This window comes from Mus caroli, unplaced genomic scaffold, assembly GCF_978045245.1.
Source record: "Mus caroli unplaced genomic scaffold, Mus_caroli_1 scaffold_19, whole genome shotgun sequence".
Taxonomy (NCBI): Eukaryota; Metazoa; Chordata; class Mammalia; order Rodentia; family Muridae; genus Mus; species Mus caroli.
In genome coordinates this window covers 87037379-87052487 of record NW_028227274.1, presented here as the reverse complement: position 1 = coordinate 87052487, position 15109 = coordinate 87037379, and the positions used below count along the sequence as shown (strand labels likewise).

The window sequence follows — 15109 nt, the reverse complement described above, 5'->3', positions numbered from 1 at the left end:
CTGGGGATCCATCCCATAAACAACCACTAAACCCAGACACTACTGCAGAAGCTAACAAGATTTTGCTGGCAGGAGCCTGATATAGCTGTCTCCTGAGAGGCTATGCCAGTGCCTGGCAAATACAGAAGTGGATGCTTAAAGTCATCCATTGGACAAAGCACAGGGTCCCCAATGAAGGAGCTAGAAAGTACCCAAGGAGCTGAAGGGGTTGCAGCCCCATAGGAGGAACAACAATATGAAGTAACCAGTACCCACAGAGCTCCTAGGACTTAACCACTAATCAAAGAAAACACATGGAGGGACGCCTGTCTGTAGCTGCATATGTAGCAGAGAATGGCCTAGTTGGTCATCAATAGAAGAAGAGGCCCTTGGTCCTGTGAAAGTTCTATGTCCCAGTATAGGGGAATGCCAGGGCCCAGAAGTGGGAGTGGGTGGGTTGTGGAGCAGGGGGAGTGTCTTAGTCAGAGTATCTATTCCTGCACAAACATCATGACCAAGAAGCAGTTGGGGAGGAAAGGGTTTATTCGGCTTACACTTCCACATTGCTGTTGATCACCAAAGGAAGTCAGAACTGGAACTCAAGCAGGTCAGGAAGCAGGAGCTGATGCAGAGGCCATGGAGGGATGTTCTTTACTGGCTTGCTTCTACTGGCTTGCTTAGCCTGCTCTCTTATAGAACCCAAGACTACCAGCCCAGAGATGGCACCACCCACAAGGGGACCTCCCCACTTGATCACTAATTGAGAAAATGCCTTACAGCTGGATCTCGTAGAGGCATTTCCCAACTGAAGCTCCTTTCTCTGTGATAACTCCAGCCTGTGTCAAGTTTACACAAAACTAGCCAGTACACATCTCATCCCTCTCAGAATGTTGTGATAATGTGGTATGCCAAGTACACTCCCAGGAGGAATTGAGAATTGGAGGAGGGGTATAAGTATGACCAACATACAGTGTATGAATTCTTGAAGAATTAAAAACTTTGACTTTCCCAGATTGCTAGTGGAAAATTTTTTAAAGTGTTTCTTCTGTTGAGAATTCTCTTTTTAGTTCCATGTTTCATGTTTAAATTGGATTCTCTATCTCCTTGATGTTTACTTTTATGATTTCATTATATCCTAGACATTAACCTTTTTGTCAGAGGCATAGCAGGTAAAGAATTTTTTCCCATTCTGTAGTGTGCCCTTTACCCCAACCTTGATGTTCTTTGTTGTACAAAACCTTTTCAGTTTCATGATATCCCTTTTACTCATTGCGAGTCTAAATGCCTACACTATAAAAGTCTTGTTGAAAAAGTTCCTTTCTTTTGCCACTTAGTATATTCCATACTTTATCAGACTTGGTTATAAGTCTATGATGGGGTCCTTGATCTATTTTTAGTTGAGTTTTGCATAGAGGAAGAAATGAAGCTCTACTTTCAATCTTCTACATGTAGATATCAGTTTGATCAGTAACATTTGCTAAAGATGCTGTTTTTTCTTCAATGTGTAATCAGGTAGCTAGAGGTGTGTGTGGATTTATATATAGGTCTTCAATGCTCAGTGACTCTTTTTGTATCATTTTTATGCTTGCATTGCTGGGTTTCCTACTTAATCATTAGCAATCAGAAATATCAATTCTCCACAAAACCCCAAAGGATTAGGTTTCGAGAGCTTTGTAAATAGCTGAACATGAAGGGTGAAACACCCAGAGAAGGCATAAAAACTACATATCTCACTCCTCCAGCCTTCCTTGAATACCCTCCATCCATAAGATTTGTCATAACATTTTAATAAACCAGCAAATCTAAATACATCGAAAAATTCTATGAGCTATTTATGTGAACTAAGTAATCCCTAGAGAAGATGGCTGATATTCTAGGTAATAACTGTGTGGCAGAACACAGGCAGCATAACTTGAACCTGCCAATGAGCATCAAAAGGTGAAAATAAGGATATTCTTAAGACTGTCTTCAAGCTGTGAAACAGATAGAATTTCTGGGTATTGTGTCATATTAAATTGAATTAGACAAACTCAACTGTTACAGAACTATTTGTTTCTTGATAAGGAGAAAAGCCACATCAAAAGTTCTCTGTGTTGACCATAGTGTGAAATAAGTTCTCTGTGTTGACCATAGTATGAGAACAGAGGAAAATGTTTTATTTGTTCTCCAACACATATACATCCATGTTTATAGTGTATTAAAGAATATATTAAAAAAATGACAACCAGGCTCTACTAGAAACACAAACAGATTGAATCTACCTGATGAATAGTTTTTAACCTCTTAATTTAAAGAACTAGGAAGCCAACCTTTAAAAATTGAAGAAAAGTATGCTTTATATAAACATACACAAATAGGAAACAAGAAAAATGGTACCTGTCAGAGACTGTCATGAAAACCAGTAACAAGGAATTGAGAAGACTGATCAGTTCTTTCTGGAGTTGCTGTCTGACAGCAGTCCGGACGTCATCTGTTTCTTCTCCTGCGTGTGAATCTGTCAGAACCAGCAGGTCTAATAGTGGACTTGGATTCTAAAAACATAAGCATTTTTAAAGTATACTTATTCTCTCATATGAGTTGCTTCCTATAAAAGTTTTTTGTTGTTGTGTTATTATCTAACTAGTAAAACTGCTAGCCCTGGGCTTTAAGTGTATTCATAAAGACATTCTAAATTCAACACAGTCTTTATATTATGTTGACAAGAACAAAGTGTATCCATTACAAAGAACTGAAGGAAACGGAGCTACAACAAGAAATCTCGAAGGGAAGCACATTCAGCTCCATACTCTTGCCATTGTCTCTGTAACTAAAATATAAACAGAATTTAATCGTGCATTTCACACTAAACTGACACTAAGGGAGAGACCCACTACTCAACACTTCCTTACTCTGATTACCATTTTTCTTTACTCCATGTTTTGGTATCTGACTGTTCCTTGTGCATAAGGACTTACATCCAATACTATGGATGTATGTATGGCTACTCAATGATTTATGGTTTCCCTGAGCTGAAATAAAGAATGCGTACATGTCTGATTATGACTCATATAAAAACTGTAAGCCATGAAATTACTAAGACAATACATTGTTATAGTTTTAAACCTTTTGATATATTGCTATATTGCCCTTACCCTGCCTCCCCTAAAAGTACTGATGTATATGACTAAGTAGGATATAAAAGTCTAAAAGTATATAAGTCAAAGTTGAGGGTTATTACTGCTGTAATATTTGGCAATATGATAGATTAAGAAGTGAATCATTCTTCTACTTTGTAAAATATGTCCTGTTTACCAACTAAAAAACTGTACCTGAAGGTATTTGAAAGGATTATTTCTAACAATACTAAGAGTAGAAAGCAGTATAAGGTGTTAGCAAGCACTGCAAGACATACATTAATCATCTTGGTGTCAGAGACTATGCTAAAGAGGAAAATGACAAGATTCAATTTAACTTTCTGAGTAACTACAAGATCTCTGTTTTCACATCTGTCTTACAGAGAGGATATCAAAATCGAAACAGGGTAAATCCCACATGTGCAGAGCAAGAGGCATGATCCTTCAAACCTAATTAGCACTCCATTATTAGCACTGTGTCACATCACTAGTGCATGTAATAGCAGAGAAAGTAATCAAATCGAAATGTAGCTACTGCTCTTATAAAATCCTTCATGTAAAAGAATTCAACTTAAAAAAAAAGCCTACATTGTACCTAGTGAAAAAACTGAAGACAATCATCAAATCATTCATATTATAGAGTATGCTGAGAATATGTTAATCAGACATGGAAGTCTAAAAACAATTATTAGTGGAAACTTTGGGAAAGAACTGAAGAGGGCTGTCATGGTTTTAATTTATATTACTAGGCTTTATAGCTAAGCAGTACTTTTGTCAAGCTTTTTATTTATATTGAGCAAAAAAATACACCTGGGACGATTAAAATTATCTAAAATACAGCTACAAATTCATTTTTCTCCCATGAATAAAAGAATCAGGACATACACTTATGTTATTTTTTTAAAAAAAAATCAATATAGTTTCAATAGCATCAATAGCCCAAAGGGTAAGACAGTTATATGCCAACTGACTACCATACGTAGTGATAGGATGAACAAACTATACACACTAAGATTCTCAAATGTCTGTACTTCACAATCAGGAAACAAGTAAAAATTAATGTATACAAGTAAAATACAGAACTGATAGACAAGTAAAAAATTAAACAGAAACCACTCAATGCTGTACGGCTACTAGGTATTTATCTAAAAGTAAGATTTGCCCAAAGACTCTCAATCCTACTGCTGAGACTTTTCTCCCTTTGCATCTTCAGTGCACATGTTGACATTCAGATCTAGTGAATTGTAACTAAAGCACAAGACAAGCACAAGAGGGAGTGGGTAGGATGGCTGTGCTAATGTGTCCTGATCACAAATATTCAATCTCTCACAACTCAAACTTCTGTCTTTTCATATTGGTATTCAATCTTCATTTGAAACTACTGGAGCCTTCATTCTGTCACTGCTGGCCTCAAAAAAGCCAAATATTTGTACAGTGATGGCTCACTTTCTTTGTTCACCACAGTCATCACGTCTGTGATTGCAGGCTGTGCAATGCTTCCAGGAAACTATGGCACCAGGGCATGTTACAGGAAAGTCAACAACAACAAAAAAGTAGTTCTGACTAGCCTCCTCAAAAGAAAGAAAAATGTGATTTTTCAAAGTAAATTCCTTCCCAAACCAAAAATTTGAATTCTTTTAATATACTTACATGCCTAAGAAGTAATTCCAGAATCCAGTTTAAAAGTTCTATTGACGGGTTTTTTCTTTGTTCCTTTATTAACTTATTCAAAAAATGTATGATATCTATTAGCAGTTTCTCGTCTTCAGTGCAAGCAGGAAGTACTTGTAAAAACCTTTATTTTTGAAAAAGACAGTAATCATGGTTCCTAGCTCTTCAAAATGCAAACATCATCACTGTTCACTACTATGTACAGTCAACACAAGCACACTATTTTCTAAGATAAGAGTCTAGATGCTGTGAGATGCACAGATGAAGGGCACAGGGCATTTGTCTCCCATAACCCCAGCATAGTGGAGAATATATGTGATGGTGAAAGAGAATGAAGTGACAACTAAGTCACCAAGAGAAAAATGCAAAAAATCTATACTTGCCTACCATGTACAAAGCTTTAGGTTTACCCAAAATAAAACAAGTAACTTCAGAAAAAATGCTAAAGGGGATGCCAGAGCCAAAAACATTCCCTCTACCTGTGTATTTTCAAGGTGGCAGTATCAGGCTTCACTAATATGAATTGTGACTTTAAATCCAAGTCTGACAAATTAAGAAAATCAGGGTGCAAAAATAAGGGAGGGGAGGGGGAAGTGGGAAGGGAGAAGGGAAGGACACCCAATCTTTGCAAAGAAGTTACTCGATTTTGTAACAGGCTGAAAGAGGCTCAGGAAGAATCACTTAAGTTCAGAATTATAGGAGCCAAAGCAACTAAGATTTTTAAACAAACTGGTGAAAAAAAGCTAAAAGTTATTAGACAAGGAAATTTCTGTAGGGGCAGGGGATCCTGGAAAATCATTTTTTAAAGGCAATTGGGAAGAGAAATGAGATTCAACATTGGAAATGTTTTATATAAAATACCCACAGGAGCTTTATCAAATTGTTGCTGGAGTAGCAGTAACAGGAACTGGGTCACACATCATTCACTACCCACTGGCCTTTTGGCAGTTTTAAAAACATTTCTAAAACCTCAATACCTTCATTTTTAAAATGAGAAAATTCAGACAAAGATATGGTTCAACAGTTTTCTGGCTCCTAAACCAAAATTTGCAGTTGCAGTTATTCAAGTCCTTTCTACAGCGCAGCATTGTATTTATATATAACTTATGCATATCCTCTCACAATCATTAAATTGCCACATTACTTTGACACCCAACTCAATGTAAATATCACCATATAGTTGTTATACTGTATTGTTTAGGAAACAATGACATAAAAAACATCTTTTCATCACGGGTGCTTCTTTGCAGGGAATTAATAATATATATGTATATATTTGCACTATGAGTGCAGGCGCCCAAGGAGGATTGATGAGGGAATGGAATCTCCAGAAACTGAAATTATAGGCAATTTTGAGCCACTCAATGTGGGTGCTTGGAAATAAGGATGGTTATTTTCATGAGAAGCAAGTCTCTTACCCACTGAACCATCTGACCAGCCAATTTTGTTTTTATTACTTTCAATCTATAGTTGGTTTAATGCATTGATGTAGCAGGTGCATACCTATGGAACACACATACACAATTCTGTCCTTGTATGTGGAAAATGTCATCTTAAAAAATGTGACTCACATAGTTTCTACTACTATTCAGTTTGAATTGCCCTGGAGGCTTCCATTGATACAAACTTATTAGAGAGCCTGTGCTTCAATGGGCTATAGCATGCAAATATAGTTTTAATGTGCAATAGAAAACCTAATACACACAATTACATCAAGATATATTAATGGTTTTGTTTTTTGGTTTGTTTTGTATTTGGTTTTGGTTTTTTGGTTTTTCGAGACAGGGTTTCTCTGTGTAGCCCTGGATGTCCTGGAATTCACTCTGTAGACCAGGCTGGCCTCGAACTCAGATATCCGCCTACCTCTGCCTCCCAAGTGCTGGGATTAAAGGCATGCCACCACTGCCCAGCATATTAATGGCTTTTGCTCTTTAATTTTTTTGAAATAGAATATATCAAGATAATATAAACTGCAAAATTTGCACATGCTTTAGTTGGCATGTATAAAGGAGTAGTCTGATAAAACAGAGTACTAATGTGCTGTGTTTGCTGATTTACATAGTATAATATCCTCACTGTGGCCTATTTCTAGCTACAATTTACTAGGGAGCTGTGGAAAATTATATCATTCGCACATGATACAACAGTGTTTCCATAAAAGATCCAATATAAATAACCACAAGAGCAGAGACAATAGTAAAATGTAAAGCAATTTAAAAGTGACAATTTTCATGTTTGCTGCTATTATTTTTCATGTAATTTAATTCATAAATTAACAATATATAAAATTATACCACATAATAATTTTATGGAATTAATTGGAAAAATGCATAAATCATGACAGCACCATCTCACAAGCTGGTTCAGCATAGCACTGGAGAGGCTTAGTTTTACTACAACTCTTAACAATGAACTAAAGAATTTCAAATTTACAAACTCATATGACCTAACATTTTGAAAATTATATGCTGTGCTTATTCAGAAAGTTATACATTTACACTACTCAGGGAAAATAAAATGAAAAATTGCTTGCAAGGAAAGCTTCTCAGTCTTGTTTCAAATGGAGCCATCTGCTACCAGTTCAACATCTGAAATTTACAAGATAGAATCTTTCCAATAACTATCAAAAGACAGCCACATGGCCATTAACTTCATGAAATTTGAACAGAAAGAAAACTGAAATCATTTATTTGAGAAGAAAACAGGCAAACGAAAACAGCCAGTAGCAGGTGTACCAAATCTATGTGTCAATCTACTATGGCTCCATTCATTTAAAATATGGGCAGGAATAAACATTCAGTATGCTTCAGCCATGTTGTATCCTTATTATAAAAAAGTTTCTTCAGACATGCTAGAACTGAGGTCAAGTTTTTCTTTTGTTATTATTTTTCACAGATAGCAGACTATCCTGAAGTTTAGTTTTACTTTCTGTATAAAGCATTTCTCTCATGATAGCAACTGTACAAATATACACTCTTCTCTACAAAGGTTTGAAGATGATCCTAAACAAATTCAAATCAGGTCACTCAAACTGGCGACCTTAAGTTTATACTCACCTGTTCAGCACAGTGTGCCAGGCCAAGGATTTTAAAGTAACCCCACATGGACCAATATCATCCTTCAAAGACAGTTTGTCATTCAAAAGATAAAAACTCATCCTGGTAATAGCAGCCCTCACATCCCTGTGGCCTCCAGCCTGAACGATGGACTGAAGGCAGTCCTTCAACCCACTATCCGTGTATGTGATCTTCAGTGCAAGGATATCTTCTGTGGACAGCTGCAGTGTATCTAAAAATCTAGGCATAAAAACAAAATGATAAACCCATACTTATTTCTATCAATAAGCCTCTTAGAAATTCTGTTTGGCTTCATATGCTTTTCGATAAGGGTTAACTTACAGTTAAAGAATACTAACATATAAATCTATCAACAGCATAGTTTTACATTAGCATTCCAACTGTAGTACCAACTTTCCCTTCTTATCAATGACACACTAAAATATTATTACTCATGGGAGCCAATTAGCACATCTAGAAGTAAGAATATTCTTGGGGACACATTGAGCTTTACTCTTTCCAAGTGATTTACAACTATTAACTGAATAAACACTATACAGTTTCTAAGACAGCATAGAATACAACTTTTTTCTAGCTTAAATTGCTTTATATAATTCTTAGTAAGCACAGATCTAAAACAAAAGTGAAGATGCAATCTTAAATTAGAATCAGTTGATAATATCAAGTTAAAAAAGCTTTTAATCTAAAGAACTTCTGAAGTCCAATCAATTCCATGTAATTCACCTGTGATTTTATCTTAATGTAACTACTTACTCCTGAATTTTAGCTTCAGAGGTCATTTGTTTCAATAGATTATCACTCCCATGATACCATGCCAGGTTCCAAGCTATTCTCAGCATATCTGACACCGGCTTCAGGGTCAAACATTCAGTAGGTAATGGCAAAACTATTGAGTAAGGACTCACAGCATGGTGGCCAGTCACATGAACTGGTAGATGATACCTAAAGAAAATGAATTTAAATAGCCACAAATTTTAAATTAGTAAATAGAACACAAATAATGAACCAGAAGTGTGAGCTATTTTTGTGACTTCTCTACTTAACAATGTTAAATTTATCACATTTTATGTAATATTTTAATTATTCTGTCACTCTCCTCCACATTCCAAAATACTGTACTACTCTTTCCTATGAATTGCTACATTCACTACATGAGGGTTGTAGCAGGAGATAGCCAATGTTCTCTGAAACCAGGAACATGATTATAGTATATTTAGCATTAAAGGTTGTTAGCTAAAATAAGAATGTTGACTTTTTTTGACAAATGTTTGAAACCACTCAAGGGAGCTACAGAATTACCTATAATCAAAGTTACTAAGTGACTGCACTCCATGCACTGTTTTCCTTTAACAGTGTGATCAATAAACTCAAGACTCCACAAGTATTTCTAGATACAAGGAGAAACTCAATAGTGATGTCTCTTAAATGAACCCAAGATAATTTAACAGTGGTGATTAGCAAGACAGTCCCAGCTCATATGCTACATATTAAGTATAATTTTAATAATGTAACATATTCCAACAGGCTGGGACTAGTTCAGTGATCAAATTCTTAACCAGGATTAAGGAAGCCAGAGCTCATTAAGGAAAAAAACAAATAAACAAATAAACTAAAACCACAAATCTCTAATTTACATATTAATGACCAATGTTTTTCCATTAATTTATTTGTTTACTCACCTTACATCCCAATGGAAGAACTACCCTCTCCTCCCAGATCCCCTCTCACATGGCTCCTCCCCCTATATCCCTTACTCTTCATTAATAACTAATGATATACAAGTAATTATAGCATTTAGTTTATAAGAACACATTTTCTTTTTTACTTTCTATACACCAATGGAGAGATAATGCTATAATTTCATATCCAAATCATATTATAATTTAATATGTAAAGCTACCTTTAACAGCTTTTAATATTTTAATAGCAATTTAAACATTCTAATAGCAATTTTCCACTGATAACTACCAAGTTGGGGGTGGCGAGCAATCTCATTGGTTAAGAGCACTTGCCAATCTTGCAGAATTGGTAGATTCTAAGCTAGGTTTCCAACACCTACATCAGGCAGATCACAATAGCCTATAGCTACATACCTAGGAAATCTGATGCCTTTTGCTGGCATGCATTCTCACATGCACACGCTCTCGCTCCCTCGTGCGCGCGTGCACACACACACACACACACAAACACAAATAAGTTTGTTTTTTTAAGACAAAAAACTGTTTTCTTTTTAAACCAATAGCTACTGCTGGCCTAGAGGAGCTTTGACTATACTGTGCCAGAAAGCAACCAATCACTGATTCATGAGGCCATGTCAAAAAAGACACAAGAGCATTAAAGAATAAAGATAATGGATGATATTCTTTATTTTAACAAGTGAACCACCCAAGCTGGGTGGGGTGGGTTGGCACATTCCTCTTTGTCTCAGCACTTAGGAACTGAGTCAAGAGGATCATGAGTGTAAGGCCAGTCAGGACTCTGTCAAACAAATGAACAAACAAAAGGATAAAAAAGGAGAGGGATGTTATTAGTAAACATAAAAAGAAACAACAAGCCTAAGGAAATCATTTTACAGAAAGTATCATCAAAGGATGCAAAACTCTTAGGAAAAAACCATTACTCTATAGGACAGTAACAGACCTAAATGCAACCTTTCACAGGAGAAAAAGCACCCCTCACACTGAAAACCAGCATCACTACCTCAAGTTAAATAATCATGATTGGCATCAAGGATCTTATAGAGTAGATAATAATGGAAAATGTAACAATGATAACAATGAAGAAAGGAGGAATGGAGAGAAGCTCTATAAAAATCATTCAAATAATTTCTACTAACTGCTATGAATAAAAAGCAATGTTGATCAGAATAATTTTCTATAAAAACTATTTGAAGAGGGACAAGGAGAGGAGCAAAATTTAGAATGTACATAAATTTTAAAAAATGCACTTTGTAGATAATCTTCAAAAGCCAGCAAAAATAAGCTATGCTAACAGAAATGAAAGCAGTATCACATTTTGGAGTAGTAAAAAGTAATGAAGAAGTATGTAAGGAGTTTCTGACCCAGAAGTAACCGCCATTATCTTTATCTGCATAGGATTTCCTAGTGTTTACTGAGGAAGAAATTCAATGGTTGTGTAAAATTTCATGTATATCATATAAAGAAAGATGACATACATTTTCAAGTTCTATATGGACACAAAATCAAATTCAACACATGGTCTTGATTATATCCTTTATTTTTTAAGTAGTGAAAAGTTATTTATAAAACTTATTTTCCAATGGTTGAAAATATAGATTATATGTAGAGAAAGGAACACATGTGAGCAATGACTCAAGGCTGAAAGGACACTGACATAAAGCTTTCCTGTAAATTTAAGCTTTCCTGTAAATTAATTTGTAGGAAATTGACGTGAAAGGTGATTAGAGGGAGCTGTACTCATGGACCCTTCAAAGAATCCCACTGAGGAAATTCTGGAAGTCCTGCCAATGAAGAGACTTGAAACAATTATAGACAGCGACTTCCCCTTCATGGAACAACAGTTTATTAGTCATATAAATTAGACAAATTCTTTACCTTCTAAAGACTGAAACTGGCAAACTGAAGACTGATGACAAAGAAGGCTCATCAAAAAGAGTATCAGACCTATAAAAAGAAGGCAAAATGAAAACTGAGTAGGCTAAAGTTCTGTGAAGTACAGCTCACTCCATTCTTAAACAGTGCATTTGAGATTATAACTTAAGTAAAACATTCTATATAGTCAAGTGCTTGCTGCCACCTGAATTGAAAGTAAATTGTATTTTTGTTTGTAGTTTCATATAATAAGCACTCATTAACAAAGTGAACTCAAACAAAACAAAACAAAACAAAACAAAAATTAAGTGAACTCTATGACCTCTCCTACTGATGCTTCTTAAGGTCACAGTAATCAGATACTATCATTCTAAACGTTTTCTACTCTTTTAAATAATAATTTTTAAAGCACACAAAGATGAAAATATGCACTAAAAACAAATCCAAGACAAAAATCACTAAAATAATTTTTTTTTAATTTTGTATTTAGTTATGCTCAAAAAAGTAACTCAGGGTGACTTTTTGAACCCATGGGTTTTTTGTTGTTGTTTTGTTTTTTGGTTTTGGTTTTGCTTTTTCAAGACAGGGTTTCTCTACATCGTCCTGGCTGTCCTGGAACTCACTCTGTAGATCAGGCTGACCTCGAACTCAGAAATCTGCCTGCCTCTGCCTCCCAAGTGCTGGAATTAAAGGCATGCGCCACCACTGCCTGGCTTGAACCCATGGGTTTTTAAGTATCCCTTAGTTAAACAGAAGAGCATAACACATGTGTATGGCATGGAAAGAACTCAGTGCGCTGCTGTAGGAGTGCACCACACCTTAAATAATTCAGGGTAAAAACACACTAATAAAAATCCTTATATCTCACCATGTATCCATTCTTGATACTTCATCGAACAATAGAAGACAAAACAATGCCCCGACTTCAGCCACCACAGTACAATCTTCATGAAATATCAAGGAAACTGAGGGGAAAAGGGAATGCAATTTCATAAAATATTCAGCTTTAAAATGTCTTAACTTGAATAAAAAAGAAATATAGCAATAACCCAGAAAAACTGATATGTATATATATCTAAAACACGGTCATTCAAGCTACCAAATGTGTGAGAATTACCAGGAAGGAATATAAAACAGTTCTGCAGTCTATATAGGTAATGTGCATCTCTAAAACACTCCCAGAAAATGCTGACAGTACAGCCCAGAGCCACAGATCCAGACTTGTCCACTAAACACTGTCCAGCTGCAGGTCATCTCAGTAAGGAGATCCAGGTCAAGGGATGCTTTGTCAAGTTACGTAATTCTAGCAGAAGTTTTCTCACTAGAGAGCCTTTATAATTTTGGATCTTAACAGCAAACATGGTCCTAGAACTTAGACTTAATGCTAAAAGGTTGTGCTTCTGCTCTGTTATTCTGTCTTTTCTCATGAGGAGAAGATGTGGGTAAAAACATCATCTAAGTTAGCGGGTAATCACAGTAGCTCCACCACATACTAGTTCATAAGGCTAGTCCTTTAACTCATCTACTTCTGCACACTTTTCATTGTTTGAAACTAAGAAATCCTAAACAAATTGGAATAGTAGATGTACCATCACACAGGCCTAATACAAATACAGAACATACACATTTATAGAAGCACAAATAAGAAATCTGTATTATAAAACTATATTTTTCCAAATTGTACAAAAAGATAAGTTGTAATTAGCATGATTAAAAATACAATCTTAAAAGTAAGGAAATAAGAATCATATAAAAATGAACTACTGCTAAAATGACATTTCCCCTCAGTAGAGACAGAATGGTTTAGAGTATATAAATAGTAAAAATTTTCTGAAATACAACTGGCTATGGTATGGAGTTAAAATGTATTTGGATCCTTACCTTAAATTTTATCTCCATTAAAATATTTAAGCTTATTGGAGTCTTTAAATATAATACAATTTCATTTCTTGTTATATTTTTAAGTAGTTTAAAAACCAGTGATGTGGCACAAGGATTCTTTATATATACTTAGTTTTCATTTCTCCCCCATCCACTCTTTACCCCACACCCCTGTGCGATATCTGCTTAAACCTTTAGCTCTCACCCCACTCCAAGCCAGTTCCCTAACCCCCTCTTTTATCTTTTACACAGGTAGCAAAACTTCACTCATATTTTAGTTTGGTTATCTTCTCCTCAACAGCCTCATTTTCCGATCCTCATTATTCTACAACCTATCTGAACTATTATTTTTATCTAGAAGAAGATTTTTAAATGAGACACCCCCAGCCATAGCAGATCTGAGAAGAAACTGGCCCAACGAACTTAACCACATTCCAGAGTAAAGGAAGCAGTTCTAATGACAGTGCCCGCATAAGATAGATGATTTCTGATAATATAAAATCCCCATAGGAGGAACAACAATATGAACTAACCAGTACCCTCAGAGCTCCCTAGGGCTAAACCACTAATCAAAGAAAACTCATGGTGAGACTCATGGCTCTAGCTGCATATATGTATCAGAGGATGGCCTAGTCAATCATCAATGGGAGGTGAGACCCTTGGTCTTGTGAAGGTTCTATGACCCAGTATAGGGGAATGCCAGGGCCAGGAAGCAGGAGTGGGTGGGTTGGGGAGCAGGGTGAGGGGGGAGGGGATAGGGGATTTTTGGAGAGGAAAATAGGAAAGGGGATAACATTTGAAATGTAAATAAAGAGAATATTTAATAAAAAATATCTTTAAAAAATTTGAAACAATATCCAGTAATATGGCAAATAGAAGCTGTAAAACGACAATAAAGTATTCTTCTTTAGGAATAGTTTAAAAAAAAAAACAGAGATGATGAAACCTATAGAGTTTTATCTTGTATAGCTCTATACTATACTGTCTGGAATTTTGCAATGGGGTTATGTAATTTGTCATCGTTTAAAGAAAGAAACAGATAAAAAGTTTGGAGTTCTTCTCCCTCTCTAATGGCAAAATGAATACTTCCTTGTAGGGGATGTGGGAGTGAACCTGATAGAGGAAGAAGTGGGATGGAGAACAAAGCAATACAGGCTCCTGTCACTCCTCCAGGTCAGAACCCTGATCTGATATAAATGGTACCTGACCTAAGATGGCTCCCAGCACACTGGTGAATCAGAACAAAGCAGCGGAGGTCAGGGAGATGGCTGCTTCCCCTCTTCAAGGAATGGGAATCTCCCCAGGTGACTGACCCCTCCCCTATAGAGTGGGCAAGTGAATCACACTAAGCTGAAAAAACTGTATATAAGTTTATTGTACTGACAATGAAGTTAGATCTGCACCCTGATGCTGATCTCGGCCTAACCCTAACCCTAACCCTAACCCTAACCCTGAGTATAAATCCCAGGAATCTTCATGCTCTCTGCCTCCATTCCCCCTCCCCCACCCCACTCCATCCCTGATCCTATTCTGTCCCCACACTATTTAACTTAGCTTCTATTCCTGTAATACAGTATAAGATTCTGTCATAGCAAGTTTTTAATTCAAAACAGATTTTTGCAAGATTATTTAATCATTAAAGCCTGTCAATCAATTTCCCATGCTAGGACAGAATAATCTCTAAAATACAAGTTCCCATTAAACGATTTCATATAGCTTCTCTCTGCTCTTCAGCTTACCAGATCTTACATGAGCTGCCCTCCTTACAACATCCTTTCATTTCCCCTCATTTAAGCTCCTTCAAATTCCACTGTTC

At 36.1% G+C, this 15109-nt stretch overlaps 1 protein-coding gene across 2 annotated transcripts in view; it reads right to left on the bottom strand.

Moving 5' to 3' along the window:
• Positions 1-15109, bottom strand: part of Rttn (rotatin) — a 155401-nt gene that overhangs the window by 82424 nt on the left and 57868 nt on the right. For both annotated transcript variants that reach the window (XR_015046039.1, XM_021150514.2), the window contains exons 22-27: positions 12281-12377; positions 11416-11484; positions 8594-8782; positions 7820-8059; positions 4743-4887; positions 2356-2510 (exon numbers count right to left, since the gene is read on the bottom strand). Coding sequence is in view for 1 of the 2 variants with exons in the window: in XM_021150514.2 (XP_021006173.1) it covers positions 2356-2510; positions 4743-4887; positions 7820-8059; positions 8594-8782; positions 11416-11484; positions 12281-12377 (895 nt within the window). In the remaining variant the exon portion in view is untranslated. The remainder of the gene's footprint in view (positions 1-2355; positions 2511-4742; positions 4888-7819; positions 8060-8593; positions 8783-11415; positions 11485-12280; positions 12378-15109) is intronic.